The 22,558-nt window shown below is 49.1% G+C and overlaps 1 protein-coding gene across 4 annotated transcripts in view; it reads right to left on the bottom strand.

Annotated features, from left to right (window-relative positions):
- PLXNC1 (plexin C1) overlaps window positions 1–15,574 on the bottom strand; it is a 142,045-nt gene extending 126,471 nt beyond the window's left edge. Inside the window, exon 1 of one of the 4 annotated variants that reach the window (XM_023631795.2) lies at window positions 13,974–15,574. In XM_023631795.2, the coding sequence (XP_023487563.2) occupies window positions 13,974–15,035 (1,062 nt within the window). In that variant the 5' untranslated portion in view covers window positions 15,036–15,574. The remainder of the gene's footprint in view (window positions 1–13,973) is intronic. The other 3 variants (XM_070254487.1, XM_070254488.1, XM_070254489.1) reach the window with 3 other exon arrangements.
- Between the last annotated feature and the right edge of the window lie 6,984 nt (window positions 15,575–22,558).

Raw genomic sequence — 22,558 nt, 5'->3', positions numbered from 1 at the left:
GGTCCCTGTGAATGGAAAAAGGAGCCCTCTGAAAGGCTTTCTTATGCTAAATGAAAACAAAAGAGAGACAGGCTCCAGAGAAACCTCCTCACAAGAGTGAAGTTAATACCTCGGGAGCCAAGCAGAAAAAGGGGAGAAATAGTGCAGTCGGCCCCCTGTGTCCAGAAATTATTCTTACTCTTTTTTTTGCCCTATTTTCTATCTTGCCCTTCTGTCCCCTTAGGGCATAATCGCTAATGTTGCTCTCAGCCTATTCTGTCCTGTTTATTATGTGTAATTTATTTCTGAATCCCAGCCTCTGCTTGTTCGTCTGTGTGTAACAAGGTTAATGCCTTGTAATGATGCTTTTGCCAGTTCTGCCTTTCATGACAAAATCCAATCTTGATTTAGCTCCAAACCTTGTCTCCCCTTTGGGCCCGCTCGGTTCCCTCAGAGTTGTCATTCTGCTTCTCCCGTCTGCCATGTCTCACCATAACGTCCCGCCTACACATCAGCCCGCTTTAGGTGGGAAACTTTTTTCACTTTGAGGAAAAAGCTACCTTGTCTCAAACAATGTCTGTGCCGAAAAAGAGACAGCCTTGGGCTCGACATACCAGAGTGGAATCAAGGGTACTGAGAAGGCTGAGTGCTGGTGTGTGTGCATGCACATGCACGTGTGTGTGAGCGTGTGAGTATACAGGGAGCAGTCGGCCTATCACAAGGGAAACAGCCTGCCCTCCTTGCAGCTACTTCACACTAGCTTTCATTGTCCATAAACACCCCCAGTGTGCACTGCACAACTCCAGGGGGCGCCAGTCATGTATTCTAGTGTGAGTGGCTCTCTCTGGAGTTGAGTAACACCATGGCCCTGCCCCTACCCTGTGAAAGACGGCCTGACTCATCAAGGCTCATGCGGGGTGTTTGCAGCCACACTGCAGCTATGACGAGAACAGCTGAAGGAAGCGTATACCCAAGTGGGGCCTCAAGCGTTGAGGACCCAACAAGAGTCGAGTCTTTTACCCCCCATTTTGTTTTATCCTTATGGGGCCAGGGCAAATATCAGCGGGTGCCAGTGAATTCTCACACGTTGATAACATGCCCCTTGGGCAGTTAATTTTGTATTCTGCTCCCCTTTGGCATATACTCACTTTGAAGCAGTTTCTTCATCATTTCCTGTTACTTAAGCAGGGGCCCCCTTGCAGTGAGGAAACCTCAGTAGGAGCCCGATGCCCAAGTTCTGGCCTCCTGCTCTGCCCCTTATAGGCTGCTTGACTGGGGTAAGTCAAGTCCCTGAACCTCAATGACCCAATCTCTAAAATGGACACAATCAGACATATGCCCTGCCTATTAACATTGTTGTGAGGCCCAAATGAAACTACGTGTGTGAAAATAATTAGAAAACTATCTTTATCAAGCTAGAGATATGGAAAAAACAATTATTCACCCAGGTGAGAGAGTGATTTCATTAGCCATTAAGGCTCCTGACGCTTTTCTTTATTCTTCCAGAGTATACAGCATTGATTGGGTTCTAAGTTTATGGCATCTCTCTGATCATCTGAAGGACAAATTTACATTGGAGACTCAAATGATCAAGAGGAAAAGTACAAAGCATGCAGGAGGAATGGAGAAGGGAAGCCTGGGGACACAGCCTCTGCACCAGGCAAGCCCAGGCACCGTGCAGCGGCACCACAGGAAACAGGCAACGTGGCGAAGTTGGTATTTCACATCCTCCCACTTAATCTTCCACCTTCTCTCCTTCCTCCAAGGGCCCCAGTGCCCTTCAGCCTCACAGCCCACCTACCACCAAAGTCCCACTCTCCAAGACTTATTCTTCCCTCCTCCTGCTTTACGCCCCATCCCCCATCTAAATCTCCATCTGCTCTCTACGGCTAATGTCAGTCAACTACTTACCAAAAGAACCTGACTCAGATAATTCACAAAAAGGTATGAGTGGCTGATAGTGTGAAAAATGCATTTTCCTAGAATCTCAATGTTGAAAAGGACTCAGTCCACCAATGTTTTTCCACGAGGAAGCTGCTGGCATTCTAGATGGGCTATTCCTTCATTATGGGAGCTGTCCTGCATAATGTAGGACATTTAGCATTCCAGACCCCTGTCCATAAAATGCCAGTAGTACTGCCCCCCATCATTCTGACTACTGCAAAAGCTCCTCCCCGCACATTTCTAAATACTCTCTAAGTAAATGGCATCATATCCCTTAAGAACCAGAGGAATCTGTCGCAAGGTTTCAGAGTTGCTAGAAAACGGTTATCCAGACATTTCTTCCCTCTAACCCTCTTCCTTCCTTGTCTTCCCCATCACAGCAGAAGACACCAATCACCCTCAACTCTTCTCTTTCCATCACTCCCCACATCTTTGAAAACTCTCAGCTGAATTTCTCAACAATCTCAAGTCTATCTTCTCCATCTCCATGACCTCCACCCAGCCTAAGTCCCCATCTCTCGCCTCTGATCTACTGCAAGAGCCTCCTGGTCTTGCCCTTGCAACCTACAGTCTTTCTCCATCCAATAGCCAGAGTGATCTGTTAAAATATAAAACAGGTCATGTTACTCCCTCACCTAAAATTCTTTACCAGCTTCCCATCACACTTAGAAATCCAAATGCCTCCCAGATCCTACCTGAGTTAGTCTCTGCCTACTTCTTCAAACTCATTCCTTACCACTCTTCTCTTTCACTCTGCTTCTATTCCCATAGTGGCTGTCTTTCAGACTCTTTAACATGTTACCATATTTCTGCCTCAGGGCCTTTGCACATGCTACCTCTTCTATCTCTCCCCTCTTCATTCCCTTGTAGGCTGGGTCTTTCTAATCCTTTAGGTTTCAATGTCACCTTCTCATGGACATACGACTATAGATCTTCCCATCCCTATCCCAGTGGTTATTCTGAATCATAGCAGTCCATTTGTTTTCTTCAAAATACTTATTATTGTTTTTTTAATTTTGTTTTTAAAATTTTATTTATAGTCCATCTCTCAGTAGACTCTAAGCTGTACAATAGTTTATCTTATTCTACACTTTGAATGCAGCATACACCTCAGCATCTGGCATGTTGTAGGTTGTCAATAAACATTTATTGAATGAATGAATAAGTACCTGGATCAATGTTTGAATGGTTTCAGTCAATATCTCATCAGGCAACCCTGGTACATTGCTAAGCAGGCCTAACCATTCCAGAGTTCTTCAAGTGAGCCAGAATCCATCCCTTCTAAACACTGGGCCTTGGTTCTGCCCTGGGGAGCAATCCTAAAGTACTCCACACCTCCTACTTCTATGTATCTTGGCCTTCTCTAAACTTCATATCTATAGTTCATTGATAGCTTGTAAGAGACAGTTTCTATCTCAGCCCATAGATAGTCTGCAGATTCAGCGTACTTACAATGTGGCTCTAAGAATTAAATAAAGTACCTTAGGTTTTCTCCAATCAAAGCAAAGAATAATAGGACTGTTCTTTCCCGTGATTAGGATAGCATAATGTCTGAACCGACCTCACATTGGGTTAACTCCTTAACATAAAAATAGCATAGTGGTAGCATGGAAGGGAAGAAAGAACAAGAGATTTCGAGTAAAAAATCATGTGGATTCAAGTTCAACCTCTATTACTTATGAGCTGTGGGTCTCTAGGCAGTCATTGAACATTTCTGAGGCCTCTCCATCCACTCATCACCCATCCAGTCATCATTTATGGAGCACTTGCTCTTGGCCAAGGCTTGATCTATAAAATACAGGTAGGAATAAATCCCTTATTGTCAAAATAAGCCAATCAAATAAGTTTTGAAAAAAACTGAAACACTTTACACTTAATGTCGTTGGTTTCAGAAACACTTGCTAACTGAAATGAATAGCTGGAGACCGGGTTCCACTGACACCATAGCTAGAATTCAGGGAATCCATGAAATCAGACGAGAAAAAAAATATTTCAGCAAACTCTAACCGAAACTTAGCATTTCCTTTAATCATGAATGCAGGCCGCAGTTGTATTAACTGAGCCTGTGACTTTGTCACCAAAAGAAATCAGATATTTTCATATCATTTTACGCTTGTTGAAGATATCTCAAAATATCATTTATGCTCATCTGTACTTTCAAACTATGGTAGCTACTACTGCTAGATCTTGCTATTTAATGTGTTAAGATGTATTACTATATCCCAAATTGAAAAAAACATTTTGATATATCTGTACATCAGTATAATTGGTTCATTTTGCAATTCTCTGTTTTTATTTTACGCATTTAAAACCACTATTCTGGGAAGGGATCTACAGGCTTCACACAGGTCCACAGCACAAGGGCTCCCAGGGGCGAGGAAGCCCTGGGTTAGAGGGCAGAGAGACGCTGCTATGCACAGGAGGCTGATACTCGGTGACACCTACAACTACCGGCTGCTCTTGGGTCCCCACCCCTCCTGTCGCCTCAAAGAAGCAAGGGTCAGCACTTGGAATGCAATTTTTAAAATCGGTCACTGATGGAAAAGGAGCCCCAGGAGGATGTCAATGAGCAGTAATTAGGAACAGCTGGTGTGTTCGAGAATATGCTTCTCAAGCCGACTCTTCCAAGACCAGGTTGAGGGGCGATGGGGGAACAAGGAGGAATCTGGCATCATTCCCTCACCGGGACATGCCCTTCCCTCTGGGCTGCCTGGCTTTTATTCTTCCTGTAAACACAGGCCCAGTGCCTCCTCTTGGAAGCTCTTAGCTCACTGTACTACAGTTACCGTCTTCCCGGCCAGATGGACGGCACCTCCTTTCCAGTTCAACAAACATTTATTGAGGGCCCATTAGGTGTTAGACGGCCTTATGGATGCCTGGGAAACAAAGATAAGACAGACCTGGGCGCATACAGCCCAGCAGCACTGCGTTGGGCCCAACATAGAGACTGGCACATGGTAGGTGCTCCATTAATGTTTACGGAATGGACCGCCAATGCCTAACTTCACTGCCAACTGCTTGCTTAGTGGCTCTTCCTGGGTGTCCCAAAGGCATCGAAAACTCAACAAAAATTAAACGCGTCTTCTAATTGGTCACCAACCCCTCTCAATTCTACGTCTTAAAAAGCTACTTCATTTTGTCCCCCCTCTCCACCCTCACTGCCACCACCTCAGCTCAGGTCTTCAACATCCCTCAGTGGGATTATGGCAATCCACACCACCCACCTGTTTCTCTCCACATTCGTCACCACCGCTCTAGACCAAGGCAACATGATTTCTTGCCTGGACTACTTCCAGAGCCTCCTGCAGCCTTCCCTACATCCATCGGGGCCAATCTCTCATCCATTCCCCACAGGGCAGCCATCATTTAGGAATTCAAATCCAATCATTTCACTTCCCTTCAAAGGCTCTTCTATGCTTTGAGAAAAAATATAATCTCCCTTCCATGGCCTGTGAGGGCTATAGGATCTGGTGGCTCCTTCCTTCTGCAGCCTCTTCCCTTGACACTCTCCCCTCCCACCTCCCTAGACTCAACCCTGCTAACCTTTTGTTCTTCAAACTGACCAAGTCATTTCCTCTTTTGCGCTTTTGCACTTGTCTCCAGTCTGCTAGGAGGACCTGCTTCCCAGGTCTTCATGGGCAGTCTCTAACTATCCCTTCCCAACTCCCTGTTGTCGACTCAACCTGCTTAAAGAGAACTTCCCCCAACATCTGTTTAGCTCCTTCGTAGCCTCAATCTCAGTCTGTGCCTCAGTTCCCTCATCTGTAAAATGGAAGCAACGATATTGCCCATCTCATAAGGTTGTGGTGAGGATTAAACAAGTTAATGTTGGTAAAGTACTTAGAACAACACTTGGTATACAGTAGGCACTCTACAAGTGCTGGCTATCATTTTAATATCAAACAACTTATTTGCTACATGTTTACTGTCTACTCTATCACTGATAGAAATATTTTCACCTAGTGCTTGGCACATAATAAGAACTCAAGAAATTATTTGCATGAACCAATGATTGTCCTTCTAATCAGTGGTTTTGCCTCTAACGTGGCCTCATCCGTTCTTCTGAGTGATTCTGGAACCCAGTCAGATCACGTCTGCTTGTGGCCCTGCTGCGGTCCTCCATTAGCCATAGCCGTGGCTTTCACACTGCTCAGCAGTCCCAGAAGTTCTTTTGAGATGCCTCAGGGACAGGCAGGGGTGGGGGTGGGACAAGCTGCCGGGTTCTGGGACCCTCCTAACCCCTGCTCCACCCTGTGTCCCGGCTCTTGGCAATGTCTCACCCACAGCAGCAGGTCAATGATGATTTGCTAACCTTTTTCTCAGGTTGACCTTCTGATTAAGATTTATTTAAAGACCAGACTTGGAAAGTCTGAAAATGACTGACCATCAGGATAAAATCTTGCCACCTTTGCCTGTCTCAAAAAGCCCTTGGCCATCTGGACCTACATGCTCATTTCTGGACACTCCCCAGCCAGGGTGAGCCACCTGCGGCTCACAAGCTTATTCAACTTCCCGCTTGTGCACAAGCTGTTCCCTCTCCCTGAACTCCCTTCCTTGCCTTCTCCAGTTGGCTTCAAGACACAGCTCCAGCATCACCTCTCGGAAGCCTCCCAGATCCTCCCAGGCTGAGTCTGATGCTCCAACTTGGGGCTTCCCCAGCATCTTTTTGCTAAATCTCTCTGACATCATCTTAGGGCATTTTAAAGGTATGCTTTACTCTCCTCCTTCCCATAGCAGCAGGGGTCGGCAAACTACCACCAAATCTGTGGGCCAAATCCGGCCCGCCACCTGTTTTCTGAATAGCCCGTGAGCTAAGAATAGTTTTTACATTTTTAAATGGTTGAAAAAAATCCAAAGAAGAACGCTATTTCATGACAAGTGAAAATGATATGAAATTCAGATTTCAGTGTCCATAAAGTTTTATTGGAACCCTGCCCCGCTTATTCATTCATGTATTGTCTATGGTTGCTTTCACACTCCAGTGGCAGAGTAGGGCCATTGATGCTCTGACCTTTACAGAAGGTTTGCTGACCCCTGCATCACAGCATCGGCCAGGGTGGTGGGGAGGGATTGCTGGGGCCAAAGTCCTCTCGTAACTGCTCCGAGAAGATCACTGTGTCTAACTATTGAGTAGACAGTCAAACTGATATGAACATCAACTACGGAAACTGTGAAACAAAGGTCACGACTCTATTTAGTTTTGTGACAGTATAAAAATTAGCAGTTTCGTCAGGACAGAAAATTAAAACTGAGAAAAACTATGAGCACGTTTCATAAACAACACTATCATGCCCCTTTCCCCACAAACAGGTTAGACCCACGTTGCCTACAAATTGTCCCCCAGCAGACTTAGGGATTTCTCAGAGCAGGCCTCAGCTTTCATGTGCTATGAGCCACCACATGTTCAGGGAAGGCAGAAGTCATCAAGAAGCTTGAAGGGTGGCAGAGATGGCACCATGCTATTGTAGTCAACATGGCGGTCGCCGTGTGGCTCTTCCACCATTCCAGTCTAAGGGACTCGCCCACGGCACCTACTGGGGTCCAGCACATGCTTGAACCCCTTCTTCTGACTGGACCAGGGGTCGGTACCTGCCCCAAGGACACAAATCTCTGCCCTGACCTAGGGCTCTAATCGGGTGTGAAAAGATGAATTGGACCCAATTCTCTCTCTTTCCTGGTAATTTAAATAAATAATACAGAAGGTTGTTGCCAGTGGGTAGCCGATACAGAAGGTGAAATGCTATTGGGAGGATGAGTGGAGATCAAGGCAGGCTGCAGCACATTTGGGCGGAGAGGTTGAGGGGCAGACGTCTAAGGCAGCAGAGCAGGCCATGCGGGAGCAGGACTGGGGGAGGCAGCTGGACTCAGTCATGTTGACGGTGAAACCTCAGAGTGAGCATCCACCATTTCCTGCTGCTGAGCAACTTCCAGTTGCCTTGAGTCCAGGACCTCCTTCCAATTCCATATCAAGGAGCCCCGTTGCATTACTATTAATAATTATGATGGCGACGATAGTAAATACGTACATAGCATTTACTATGGGTCAAGTCATGTGCATCCTAGACATATTTTCATCAATCCAGACAAATAGGACGACTATTTATAAATGAAGAAACTGAGGCATAGAAAGGTTGAATAACTTGCCCAAGGTCACACAACTGCTAAGTGGCAGCTTTGGTCCCAGCTGACCTGGCTCCAGAGGCTGTGCACATAACAACCACACAGTACTGCTCCTATTCCTAGATTTCCACGTATTTCCATGTGTTTCTTTCCACTAAATCCTCACCCCTTCTTTGAACTTGCTTAAGTAGATCTTGTTTCATGCAACCAACCGTGCCTAAGATAGAAATTGGTATCAGGACTGTGTTGTAAAGAGCAGACCCTTGAAGAGAATCTCAGTGTCTGGAAATGGTTCTGATGTACAGCAGAGTGGATGACTCTAGAAATCCCTCCCAATCTTGGAAAAACATGCAAATAGACTGTTGTACGCACGAGTGAAGGAGCTCATTAACCCATGACCTGGAGGTCCTTGAGACTCAGACTATAAGCTCACAAATGGGAAGGCTTTAGAAGGTTTTCTAGGTATTTCCTTTGACCAACTGGAAGAGAATAAGGAATATAAGAGTAGTGGCAGGAGTTGGTTACTTCATATGCCTCAAGGAAAACTGCAATGGAAAAAATGGGACACGGTCTTACCCCAGGTGCCTCAGGTGGAATACAAGAAAAATTGTGTTACGTTCCAGCGGTGGTTCTAAAACCTGAGTGTATATTAGAATCACCTGGAGGGCTTGTTAAGACACAGATTGCCAGTCCCACTCCACATTCAGTTTCTGATTTAGTAAGTCTGATGTGGGGCCCAAGAATGTGCATTTCTAGCAAGTTCCCAGGTCATGCCGATGCTGCTGGTCCAGAGACTACCCTTTGAGAACCACTGCCTACAGCACAAAGCCCTTTCCTGTCGTCACTGAAAGCCATGCTCATGCACATTATTAAATTATAGCATAGAAGTTCCAACCACGCTGCGTTGCTATGGTCAACGTTAACTCCCAGATTGGCAAGACCAGAGCCTGGCTGTTCCAACGAATGGGCATTTTTGGGAAGAGCCAGAGGAATGGAAATGTCAGCTAGCCCAGAACCAGGCAAGAAAGAGGCTCTGACACATCAGACATTAAGAAAAAGACCATGGAAAGGGAGTTTGAAGTGGCCAGACTCAGGAAAGTGTTGCCGCTAAGTACAGACAACATTTCCAACGTGATCCTCCAAGACCCTTCATTTATTAAATCAACAAATATTTCTCAAGCCCCAGCTACATACCAGGTACTATGCTCTGGTTCCACAAACTCTGGTTTCAACAAAGAACAAAATGTTACAAGGTTCCTGACCTTCTGGAGCTTACATTTTCACTGTGGCTGTTTAATAAAGACGAGGGTGCCTGTGACCCAGACATAACCGGCTGAGATCTTAGGATTTAGTTTATGAGCTAGGATGTGTCCAAGAACAAAAACTGGGAGCAGTCCTTGAGGCCATGGAGGTCTCTCCGAGGTTGTTTATAAGCCTGAATACAAACAATGCCAACACTGTCTAGAAGTTGACAGCTGAGGAACTACAACCCTCCCAGAGTCTGAACTTCCGGTGGTCAAAGACCCAGACACTCATTCACTGTCGAGGATCCTCTCTAAGTTCTATTATAAGTCTTATGGCCGCAAACAGATAATCTTATCAGAGCAGTTGCAAGGGCCTAGCATGTTCCGTGCAGGATATGATCGACACTAGAACCCAAAATCTGTGGTGCTGGGCTGTCCTTGGCAGTGCTTAAGAGCCAGACCACCAAGAGTCTAAATCCTCTGCCATTTACCAGGTGTGGAACCTTAACCAAAGCTCTCTGGGCCTTAATTTCCTCAACTGTAAAATCATAATAACTACAGTCCTTGCCCCATGGGTGACTCTGAGAATCAGCCAAAAGTAAGGCATGTAAAGTACTTAGCACAAAGCCTGGCCATGCTAACTATCCAGTAGATAGTAGCTATGATTGCCTTTTTTTTTTTCCGTCTTTCTAAGTAGGCGCTGGGCTTTTTAAATCCGCCCCTGCATATGAGATGTGTGGTGGTCAAACTAGATGACAGTAAAACTCACCATCTAGTCTATAGACTGCAAAATGGCTCGAGAGGATCATAACAGAAGCTAAAGGAGGAATAAACATGACAGGAAGACTGTGGATTTTGAGGTCAACAAGGCTGCATTGCCAAGTGGTCCTGGGACATCACTTCTGCATGCAGTGGCTAGAAGTGTCTTGGGTTACTGTCTGTTGGAGAGCATGTGAGCATTTTGTGGTTGTCTGCACGGCAGTTAAATTATGTCAGGCCACGGAATTCTGTGAGCGTAGAAGAAGTAGGTGTCTCCCCACAAAGGGTAAAATGAACTAGAAGAGTCAGTCCCGTTGGCCAACACTGTAGGAAAACACGCCACCGTCAGTGCCGACAGAGGGGGTGGCCACCATGTTTAAACCACAAGCAACCCCAGGACCCAGCGACGGCAGCCAAACAAATCTGGTACTATCAGACTTCAAAACTCAGGTACAAACACTTTTCTATGAGCGCATTGGTGTGCCAGGGGTAGCAGGAGTTCAGAGACGGAGGAAGTTAAATTAATTAATTTGTACATAACTTAAAACATTCACTTTCATATTAACCCAAGCTCACAGATATGTTTTGGAACAGAATGGGAAAAAAAAATCACATGAAGTTTTCAAACACTCTGAGGAGCACCCTCCAGCCTCAGCCCCACGTGCCAGGGGAGGTTGCTCGCTGCTGCTTTAATTAGGGGACTTTCAAGGGAAAGATTGAGAAGCACCAGAGCGGTGGGAAGAATACAGAAGTCCTGTAGACGCGGCAGGACCTGGGTTTAAGCTGGAGGCTCTGACAATTACCTCGAGCAAGTTGCTTAACTGATCTTGAGCTTCCTCATCAGGTAAATGGGAATGCTCCCCACAGAATCAACCTGACTTGATGAGGGGCTCAGAAGAAATTATACACCGGGCAGTGCTGTTCAAATATTTACGAGCATTCTTAGAGACAGGCTCTCCAAAAATCGGCTGCCTTGGCACATTGGTGGGCTGATGCTAACCTGCAATAGTTGTGAAACGGGATTCAAAGTTGATGGCAAGGCAGAAAAAGTAATGGCCCAGTGTGCAAACGGCGGAGGACCCGCTCATGGCACAAGCATCTCGTAAATTAATCCTTAGCAGGAGAAGCTGAAGGGGAGGAGAAGCAGCCGACAGGAGATAAGAAGAGAACCAAGAAAGGAGAAACACAATCCCGTCACTTTGCTCCCGATGGTTGATTGAAAATGGAAAATAAGAGCGAGCCGTCTATCTAGCAGGGGAGGGAGACGGCTTGTGCCTTCCTGCCTGCGGATTACTGTCGACATCACTGTGCCTGCTCTGGAGAGAATCGCTGCTGGAATCTATTGAGGCTCCCTCTAGAGTGTTTCAAGTTCACCTCCTGTTTTAGGCACCCATAATTCAGCACGCCTCTTCCAAAACACATTCAAAACCTGAAAATAAAATGCAGAACAAATGCAACCAAATGACATCATTGTTCTGAGTGACAACCGGGGGCACCCTGATCCCATGACCCCATTAAACAGGGTTGCCACCTGCTATTGTCCTTTCAGTGGCGCCCAGCACAGAGCGTTGCTTACACTAGCAGGCATCAAACAAATATTTGTTGAATTAAGTATCGTGTCTGCCTATTTAATAGGTTAGAAAGTTGTCACCCTTTTCATCAAAACGACCACCTCTTTCTCCTTCAAACTCCTCTTGAAATTCAATTCCATTAAGCCTTTTTAATGCACACGAGCAGCAAGGAATTTACTTAAATAAAAAAAAAAATGCAAAACTCCAAGCTCCCACCTGTGCAGCCATGACATGCTATTGTTTGAACCAGAGTATATTATTTAACTTGGATGACAAGCTCAGGGGCTAGAGATCCGGTCTTTCAGCTCTGAGCACAGTGGGAGTTCTCGATAAATAACAGCAGCAAGAAATGCCGTACAGGGACCTATTTTAATTATTTATTTTTCTAATTCCAGATTTTTTGGCAGCATGAGTTTATCCCTTGCTTGATTTCCAAGGGGCAGCTCTCTCCCAGAGGTTCCCGTGAAGATGGATAAACAGCTCTCGACTTCCCCTTCCCCTCCCCATCCCAGCGCAAGTGGGAACACCTGATCCAGCCAAAACATGGATCCGGAGTGCATTCAGGATGCCTGCTGGGTTTGGAAGGGAACTAAGTCCTCCAGGACCCAATGGGTAGAGAGAGGCAGTCAAGAGAAATGTTTTGGCTCCGAAGATCTACACAGCTGTCAGATGGCAAAGCTTGGACTTCCACTGTTATTACCTGTGGCGGGCCTCCGAGCTGTCTTGTCATTAACCCTAGAGACCAAGTATGCCTATAGCTTGACAGAAAGTAATATTTGGGGGTATTTTCAAGTCTTTCAACAGAGAAGTAGGAGGCAATGATTTTTGCCAAACTTGAACTACTAGATTATAAAGCTCTCAGAAAGACAGGTATGAAATATTAAATTATATGTGTATAGCAAGATGAAGTCTTTTAGGGAGCATTGTTATTTATGCTTTAAAAAAATTATGCCAGTAACTAAATGAAGGTATTATGTTGTGTGTCCCAGCACTCAACTGACAAGCAAGGAGGGAGAAGCAAGTGACCATCCTAAGGGGCTTTGCAAAAGACCTCAGTTTTTGACTCCCTGAATAATAGGGCTAATGTTTGGTAAGATGTGCTTTGCAGAGAAAGGGGTGGGTGGCGGTGGGAGTGCCTTCTAGATACATATTAATACCTTTGAGCCAATGCTCCTCTGTGTGCCTACACAACCAATGTACCAACACAACACATTTTCCAAGTGGAGGCTTCTGTCTTTCCTCTCTGACGCATTTTATACCAAAACAATGGCAACACCTGTAGCCGTTAATTTCTGCTCTTTGATTTCTGTCCAGTTATCAAAGGAGGCTCTTAGCAGGCCCCCCTCTCAGGAGCCATATGTGGAGTTGATGTGCCAGCAGCCTTGGAAGGAAAACGGCCTCCGAGAAGTGCACAATGGCTCCATAATCCCCATCAACTGGACCCTCTTGAACCGCGGCTTTATTTTCCAGTCAAAGAAATGCCAATCTCAAGAGTCAAGCTGTGGCTGCCCTGGGAGCCCAGGGGAAACCTGTGTCGTTTGCCTTGTTCCTGCACAACGCAAGGGTGGTGCCTCTGAGCCCCGGGGTCCAGTCCGGCAATCTGGAGCTGACAAACTGCCTGTAGCACCCCGGCACTTTCTCTCGCCCTGCCCCCCATGGTGAGGCTTTACACCAAAGCCACCTCCGCCTCCCCTGCCTCTCTCCCCAGCCGGGAGACCGCAGCTCGCCCTCATCAGAGCCACAGCTCCGCCCCCTTGCACTGGGTCACACTGAGGGTTCTGTTCCACCAAGCACGAGCCTCTTTTCCAGGCTAGCGCTGACCTATGTTGAGCAGGCTACCAACTCTTCAGACGACATCGCATGTGTTACTTGGCGGGGGCGTAGGGGGGAGCACAAAGGCTGGGGTGTGGCAGCAAGCCCTTTAGGTTCAATGGCTTCTCTGCTGAGGGCACTGTGTTTGATAACTATGCTGGAGAGAAGGGTCAAACCCACCTGCCTGCTAAGACCACACACCTGGGGATGCGAAGAGGACGGGGTTGGGGGGACTACTTGGGGAAGCTAAACCTGAAACAAGCGTCCACCTTGGGACAGAGAAGAATGGAACTGGGATGCAGCGCTGGAGTTTTGAGCCTAACTCCTACCCTCTCCACCTCCCTTTTACACTCCCTTTGGGAACCTCGGGCTGTGCTTTGAGGAGCCCGAGGTCTCGGAGACTGTGTGAGAACTGCCATCCGGCGGCCACAGGGCTGGGTGAATCCGGGACCCAGTAAATGTCAACCCGCTCTCCCTCCCACTCTGTCTCGGCGGCGGCTCCCCAGCCGGAGGGCCCCCAGCGGCGTCCAGGGGCAGGACTTACGCAGTTTTGATCGCTCTCGAAGTCCCCGCTGCAGCTCTCGGCGGCGCGCGCCTGGATCTCACTCATCCTGAAGAGGCAGAGCGCCGTGGTGGCGGGGGAGCGCCTCTCCTGGCTCTCCCCAGTGGCGGCGCTGAACACGCCGGCCCAGACGTCCAGGGCCTCCACCAAGCTGGAGGAGAGGAGCAGGCGGCGGCCGTCGGGGTGGCCGTGGCCGCAGTCGAGAGCCGCCTGGCCCTGGAACTGCACGTCGGCACTCTGCGCGATGCGCGCCATGCTGGGCCAGCCGGTGGCGGCGCCGCTCGTGTAGTTGTAGGGGTAGTAGGGGAAGTAGACGCTGCCGTTCCAGAGAAAGGCGTCCACGAAGTGCAGGCTGCCCGCGCCCAACCTCAGCTTGAGGCGGCCCAGCTCCTGCGTGGCCAGGCTGCGCACCTCCGTGTCCTTGAGCGCGATGGCCGTGTCGCGGTCGGACGCCGCCGGGTTGCAGCGGCTCGCCGTCTTGGGCTCGGGTAGCACGTAGGTGGCAGCCACGGCCAGGTACCAGCGGTTCGTGTTGCCCACGCGGTACACCACGCCGGCCGTCGAGCCCTGCGGGTGACACGACACCACCTCGGTGCCGTTCCGCAGGGAGCCGCGGCTCAGGTTGCCCAGGTGCCGCACCTCACAGGCGCCCCGGTCGAAGGTCCAGCCGGTGAGCAGCAGCCCCCCGGGGCTGCCTGCCCCCTCGCGGTAGGGCAGCAGCAGCTTGCTGAAGCTGCTCCCCGGCCGGGGCCGCACGGGGGGCGCCAGCGAGACGGGCTCCGTGCAGTTGCCCACTTGGTCCCGGTACAGGCGCGAGAGGCTGTGCTCCAGGCTGTAGTCCAGCTGGTCCAGGCAGCTGCCGCTCGCCACGAACACGCCGTCCGCCAGGCTCGCCGCGATGGCTCCGATGGCTTGTTCTGACCGCCACACGGGCTCGTCCGCGCCCCGGCCGGGCACCGTCAGCGCCAGCAGATAGGCTAGCAGGGGCAGTGGCGCGGCGGGGCGCGGGGGGCGCGGCGGTGCCTTCCTCCGGGAGACCTCCATGGGGCTGGGGGGGCCGCCCCCGGGCAGGGCGCGCGGCGGCTCAGAAGGCTCAGGCGCGCAGCCACGGAGACGCGGGCGGCGGCGGCTCCTGCGCGCGCTCGGGTTCCCGCGGCCGCCCCATCCCCGCAGCTCGCTGGGGAAGGAGAGTGGGGAGGGCGGCGCGCGGCGGGCTCGCTCCGGCAGCCTGTGCAGCGGCGACGACGGCGGCGGCGATGGCAAGCCCTGCGCGCTCTGGCGCCGCTTCCTCCTCGCCCTTCTCCGGAGAGTTCCTCTGTGCAGCGCTGGCGCTCGCGGGGAGGCGCGGAGGGGAAGGGAGGGGACGGGCGGAGGAGAGCGAGGCAGGCAGGGAGGGCTAGAGAGGTTGGGTGCGCTTGTGCGTTTCACTTTCCCATTGTGAAAGTGGGATGCAACTGGCCCCCTTCCTCATCCTCTTCCTCCTCCGCCCTCCGCCTCCTGCCCGTCCTCCCTCCCTCCCTCCACGCCCATCTCCCCTCCCCTCTTGATTCGGTGAGATAGGGAGGAGGGAGGTCTCGTAATTTGGGTTACTGTGTAGGTGGCTTCTTTCATCTATTCATAACAAAGCTGAGCCGCCTGCCGCTGCCGCCACGGCCGCCACCATCGCCCTTTGGCTCGCCCGGGGCTCCCGGGGCGCGCTAACAGTGCACCGAGCGGGCTCCTGCGCCCGTCCGCCCGCCAGGCTGCTCCAACGCCGGGGTTTTGTTTACGAGAGCAGTGAGGGGGATACACAAGGCACCGGGAGCGAGGACCCGGGTCGCTAAGGGGTTGCCGCTGACGCCCGGGGCTCGGGCCACAGGGAAGCTGCGAGGGCGGCTGACAGGTGTGGAGCGGCGGGAGGGAGGCCCTGGGGTGGCGGGCAGGAGACGTGGCGGAGCCGGAGGCTCCGGGGAACTGGGCACCTCTGTGACAGGCGGGGCTTCCCCGGGTCAGAGGAGTGAGCTGGGGGAAAGGCAGGCGCCAGGACTCCGGTTCTGGACAATCCCCGGGGCTGGTGCTCCCATATTTGAAAAGGTTCTCTAATCTCCCTTGGCAACGGAGTCTGAGGCTCTCAAACCTAGCACTTAGAAAGTTCTACTCGCCATCTAACCTTCATGATCATGGCTAATATTTATTGAGCATTTACTACGTGCTGTTGTAAATTCACTACGTGGATTAAGACTCTTTTAATACCTTTAACAACTCTATTAATTTGTGACTTATTGGCCATTTACAAGTGATGAGAATGATCAGGGAGAGGTTATGGAACTTGCTGGGGTCCTACTGCTGGTAAACAGCAGAGCCAAGATTCCAATCTACATCTAGCTCCAGGGCCACTTACCCATCCCCGCTGTAGCCAAGGGCTACCCGTGGCCGTTACAGTAGTACCCGGAGATCATTCTCAGCAGGTGGGACTGAAAAGTTCCCCAAGTTAAATGCTCCAGGCCACCCTCCCCAGCCCAGCCTTCTAATTTTAGAGCCAGGTACCCTTGTTTCCTTAGAGGCTCTCCCTCTGTCTCATCCTTTCTCACTTCTTTTCTTTGGACCTTCTGAGGTGTCACTACCTCGCCCAGGGGGCGAATATCAGCTGGGTTGCCCCCAACGCCACCAAGAATTTCTCCAGCACAGCGAGTCATTGTTCACCTTGGTGTAGGTTCATGATTTCTCAGGAGGGGGCCCCCCCAGAGGATGCACAAATACCTCCCAGCTTCCCCAGGCAGGAGAGAGCACCACCAACACCCTTACAGCCTGGCAGGGGATCCGGGGGTGCGCCAGAGGTGTCCTGAGGACCCCAGTGCATCCTTGGGAAATAATCTCTGTCCCTTCCCAGGCTATCTCCAAGCGAGAGGCCCCAGGGACGGTAATTGGTCGCATTCCCTTTCTTCCTTCCCCTCCCAATTCCCCAACTCCAGATAGAATCTGTTTGGGGAGGGGAATGGGTGACCGGACTTCCTCCAGAGCAGAGCCCACCTGAAGGAGCAGCCGTGGCAGGTTGTAAACTTCTACCACAGGGCTTGGAGTTCTCCCTTGCTGAGGGGTAAGGCAGGACAGGAGCCCTGGAAGGCTTAAGGAAAGGAGGGGGCGGGGAGGCAAGAAACAGAAGAGAAGCATGAGTTTCTGCTCCAGACGTGCAGTTCGAGGATCACGTCATTCCAGCAGTGGCTCTCATATTCCGAATTCAGAGTGGTTGTCTTTCCATTCATAATTTCCACACTTGAAATTGGGTAACATTATCTTTGCCTGCCAGTAGGCAGCAAACGCTTTTCCGTGAGATATAAGGTGGCTCTTTCTGCTGTGGTGATGGCGGTTAGGGTGCCCGTGAGGACAGTGGAGGAGGAAGGGCAAAGCCTGGAGATATGGGGTTGATGTTAATCAGGAGATCTTAGGCAAGGCCAAGCAGTTGCTCTCTCTGCTCCCAAATAATCAGGACTTACGCTCCCATCCCCTGCCCACCTGAAATGTTTTAAGAATTTTTGCACTGCCGGAAATGGAAAAAGTGGTATCTACAAAACATCCCCAGAAGCTCATAGAACGCTTCACAGCATAGTAGAGGATTTACGTGCTGGTATTTTGACAGTTTTCCCTGTGAATGATGAAGAACACAATGATCTTCACTGCCGTCATGAACCGGCTGTGGCAGTGTTGTTATGTGCTGAGAAGCAACAGTTCAATTCCATTCTGGAGACAGTTTTACTTCACTGGTAACCAAGTAATTTCTCTAAGTCCCATAGAGTTGGGACAATCAGGTGCAGACCATCTTGGGAGCTATTTGGATTAAACATACTCTATAGTGCGGCATTTTGATCCCTTCTCGATTCATTGCTGCCTCCTTTTGAGAAAGAAACAACATCTTAAAAATACTACAGCAAGAAGTATAAACGGCTCTGATGGTTACAGTTTCTCTCCATTCTACTGGGACCACAAACGCCACTCTTAAGAGCAGGCTTCTTTTTCCTCCCATTTCATTTGTATGCAGGCTCCTGCAGCAAAAGATGTCGGAATCTGTGCCTACTTTTTGGCATGAAAAATGTAGGAGACTAGGAAGCATATAAATGCATTCTTTGCTGATTCTACCCCATTTTGTATACACATGTTTACCCTTTCCAATTTTCTTGCGTACTAAAGCTCCACCTTCAGGACACAAGGACACAAGTTCACATTTGAAAAGTGTGGGAAATAGGAACAGCTGAAATAAATATTTAGGCATGTGGCTTCCATACCTCTGGGGTCACTTTCCCTTGAACACTGCTGTCTGGCCAAGGGTGCAACTCCCACTGATGACAAAACCTCCCTCTCCAACTAATGGAGCTCATCTCGTTGGGTGTCACTTATTGCACATTCAGAACTCACTGCAACACAACTGGCTGAAACCCCAAAAAAAGAAGATGGTGCAGATTTATCCTCCAGATAGAGGTCTGCTACCACGGAAACAGGCAGTTCAGACTGATTCCGAGCAGTTTTAATTGTAGCGTTCTCTAGATGGGAAAGTCTTCATAATGAGAAAATATCAACTCCCTCAGGCACCGAAGGCAATCTGGGTTAACCAGACCATCCACGATCAGACTCATTTCTGCTGGACAGGACTTTATAGATTCTGTGGTTTCCTGCTGAGGCTCAGGACATTAAGAACCGTTCAGTAGGCAATTGGTCACAGTCACAAGATGGCTATCGCTGGCACTTCAGTTTTCTTTCTGACTTAAAAAAATAATGTGACAGTCGTCTATAGGGATGACTGGGCCAGCAGAGATCAAAAACACCTAAGAATATTAGTTCTGGTGGTCAATGAATTCTCTCTATGCCTTGTCTACGTAGCTACAACCCCCCGGGCAGCATTTGGGAAATAGCACCCGGTGTAGTGAATGGCACAGCAATGTCCTTCTAGGATTTAAGACAGGCCACTTCCTTCTCTATAGCTTTGCTCAAATCTATGGGGTCTTTCACATCGAGGCCCTTATGAAAGTTCCCAGACCCTTTTGGTGACTGACAGGAAAAAGAAATGAGCCAGCCTCCTTTCTAGTCTGCTGATGAGTAGACGGGTGAAAGCAGATAAGATGAAGAGCCATTTAATAAGTTTGAATTGATGCTGAGAGACGAGTTGAACACAGTTCAATCAACGTGAAAAGTCAGTCAAACACAGCACAGTTAAGATGTGGCCGAAGGAACACAGTGCCTCGTCTTCTCTGCCCACCCAACATGGCCCCGGACAATTGTGGAGCATTCTTATGCTTGGTGATAGTGCCCTGTGCCTTTGGTTAATGGGACAATGGCTCAGTGGTGTTCCTTCCGTAGGTGGAATTTGGGTTCACCCCCAACGTTACAGTTGTCCTCTTTTCTCACGTCATGGCTTAACAGCTCATGGTCATTCACCAACAGAGTTACAACTGTAGACAGGACAATGGATTGGATGTACAAGGAAACAATTCTTTACTCAAAGGCCAATGACTTCCTTTAAGCTAAATAAGGGCCCTCACTCGGCTTTAGAGATGGATGAACTATTGCTTATGGAAAGGATGTAAAATGTCGGATGTTTTTAAGAGACTAGTGATGAGGGCGTCACCCTGGCACCCTAGTACCTCACTTCCCAGGGAGTATACTCAGTGTCATGAAGTTCCTCTTGAGCCCTTTCTCCAAAACACTCACCCAAACCATGAGCAGCTAAGAGTCTGAGACCACTACTGGTTGAAAGCAAAACATGGTAAATCATCGGGCATCACAGTGCTTTTCCAGACCAGCTGGAATTCACCCTGCATGAAGTATGCAAAATCATCCGTTAATGACTTCTTCAGATTTGGGGAATCTATAACTTGCTGAGCAGTCTCTTGGTCACCAGCTTTGCTCTGATTTTCACAAGATTCAATTCTGTCCTGGCTCACATTTTCCTTGCTGTTCTTTTGAAATATGGTGCCAAAAGGGCATCAAGGACTAGACACAAAATGCTGATCCCTCTTTAATAGACGTCTTTTCCCATGTCTCCGTTCTGCCATCACAGCTCTGAAGCTCCCTGTCAGCATAATCCTAGGCCCTGAATCCTTTGATAACTGGCAGCTTGGCATAAACCCATTCAAAGAGAAGAGCTGCCAGAAACCAGGCCCTCATATTATTAATAACTCAAATTCTTGAAATGAATAGCTGAAGATAAGATAAACACACAGATAACTTCACAGTCCACTCATACTTCTGTTTCCTTCAGATTCTGATGGGAAGATGCTCTGAGCTGACAATTAAGTTGCTGTACTTGGCAGTAAGCGGTCTGGTGTTCTCCACCACACGGTGCCCCTTTCTCAATCTTACATCCTTGCCACTCCCTAGAAAATATTTCCACCAAGGTGGGAAAGAAGCAACTGGTATCGGCCCTGAGCATGGGCTGTTGGGAAGCTTGGCATGTGGTCCCCATGGTGAGGGCAACTACACTCATCACCCATCCTGGGGGAGGCACTGGGAGTATGGAGCTCCAAACAGCATCCCTTGGACACTCCCAGCCTCATGCATAGGATCCCAAATGCAAATCCCATGGAAGACTGAGAATTTACCTCGCCTTTCTGTCCCTTCTCAAATCCTTCCTAGTTATTTCTTCTTCCCCATCTGTGGCGCATAGCCTCCATTTCTCCCTATAGACTGTCTCTCTACTCTTCTGCATCCTGCTCTCCTCTCTGCCCAGAAATTTGACGTTTATGGACATCTCCCTTGCCTTCGGCTTCTGGTTGGATTCAGCCAATGGGAGGCCCCAGCAGGAGATCCAGGGGTGGGTGGCTAGGACGACGTCTACATATTTATTTTTGTAGCTCCGTCCCCTCTGATCCCTGCATTGGCCTGGCTGTGTCCCTCTCGAAGGCCACGGATCCTGTGTGCGGCCCTCCTCACAGCTACAGGTCTAGTCACAACCTTCTCTGGGTTATAACCACCCCCTCACCCCACTCCTCAGGCCTGTGGGAGCCAATGCCTCCTTCAGTTGCTAGCCCTTGCTGGGCTCCCTTCGTCCTGCCCAGACCTCTGCCGTGGTCCCTTCCTTAATGTATCCGTTTGCGTGTGTCACCTGTTTCCTGCCAGAACCATAACTGATGAACCAACCTCCCTCCAAACGTGGATCAAGAAGAGATGTAGAATGATATTTAAACTCAGACCTTCTGTTTGTCTACTGATGGAAATCATGGAAGACTGTAGACACAATGGAACTCCTAGTCTTTCTGTTCAAATGTTTGGGTCCCCCAAGTCTGGCACTGGGAAAAGCTACATTTTTATTCCCTCTGCACAGGCTTTCCTACACTGAGTTCAACCCGGTGATACAGATAAATGGAAACCTGACTGGGTAGGATTATATTTTTTTCCAGCCAAATCATAAAACTAAAAGCTTTACCTTAAAAGTAAACCAGGAACGACTGGGGACTGAGGGTTCCGAAGGTGGTGGGGGCAGGGTTGGTTCTGATCTCTAAAATACTGCTGACCGTTTGAAGTATATTTTCAAGTAAGACACAAAACTGAACATACTGCTTTTTCCTTTTTGGACATTTCTCCTTAAGTCTGAGCTTCAGCAGTCCCTTCGATCCAGTCCAGAAATTCCATTTTTATTCATTATTACCAAAACAGGGTTATTAAGAGGTCGCCATCCTTCCTCACCTCCAAACCTCACCCCATCCCACCCCCCACTAAAATTTAAAGATAAATCGGATATTCTTGGTTCCTTCATGGCTCTAAGACAGGTGACACACACAGTGTACTACGGAGTAGAAATAGAAACCATCTTGAGTTCTAAAGAGGGTCCTTTTTTAGAGGGTACTTTATTTTTACCCTGTATGACTTTTGCACTTTAATCATCTGAACCAACCAATTTGAAACCCGACTCCCCTCATTTATTGGACATTCTTAATGGTGATTAAATATTTACACTGTCAGAGGCTTTGTTCCCCCATCATGAAAGCTGCCAATTTGGAACCTTCAGGTGCTTTCATTGTGAGGAGAGGCACACTTACATTCATAGTCAAAAAGTCAAAAATGAATTTCTCGTCTCTTTGATTTTGTTGGGGGGAGAGTAGGGGGGAGTGATGGTCACAGGACAGGTGTGTGATCCCAGCAAATTGGATCCCTTGCCGACTAAGGTCTAAGGACAGTCAGAGCTGTTCTGAGGCCGATTAGCAGAATTGGGCTGAGTCAAGGCCCCCTTATGGATGCAGGACCGCTGGAAGCCCACCTCCCAGTACCTAGAACTCACGGACCTAGGCTGCCACCTGCCTCAGTGCCAACCATGGAGTAGCTGAGGTTTACGTTCCCAGCTCTCAGAATCCCTTTATTCGCCCAACTGCTCCTTCCTCAGTGGTGTTGCCCCCAGCCACCCCAGCCCCTTGGGCGGTCCAGTATAATGACTGTGTGCTTGGGCTACAAAGTGGGCATCTGGCCAAGGGAGCAAGAAGGACTGAAATCCAGCCCGCCTTCTGCTCACCAAGCCCTGCATCCTGGCATGGGGTGGGGTATGCCCAAAGGGAAAAGATACTTTTTCCAGACCCAGTGCCACCACTCAGTAACTATGTAGCCTT

The sequence above is a fragment of the Equus caballus genome, chromosome 28 (genome assembly GCF_041296265.1).
Source record: "Equus caballus isolate H_3958 breed thoroughbred chromosome 28, TB-T2T, whole genome shotgun sequence".
NCBI classification, from domain to species: domain Eukaryota; kingdom Metazoa; phylum Chordata; class Mammalia; order Perissodactyla; family Equidae; genus Equus; species Equus caballus.
Note: the sequence above shows the minus strand (reverse complement) of the source record. Positions and strands in the feature narration are given on the sequence as shown.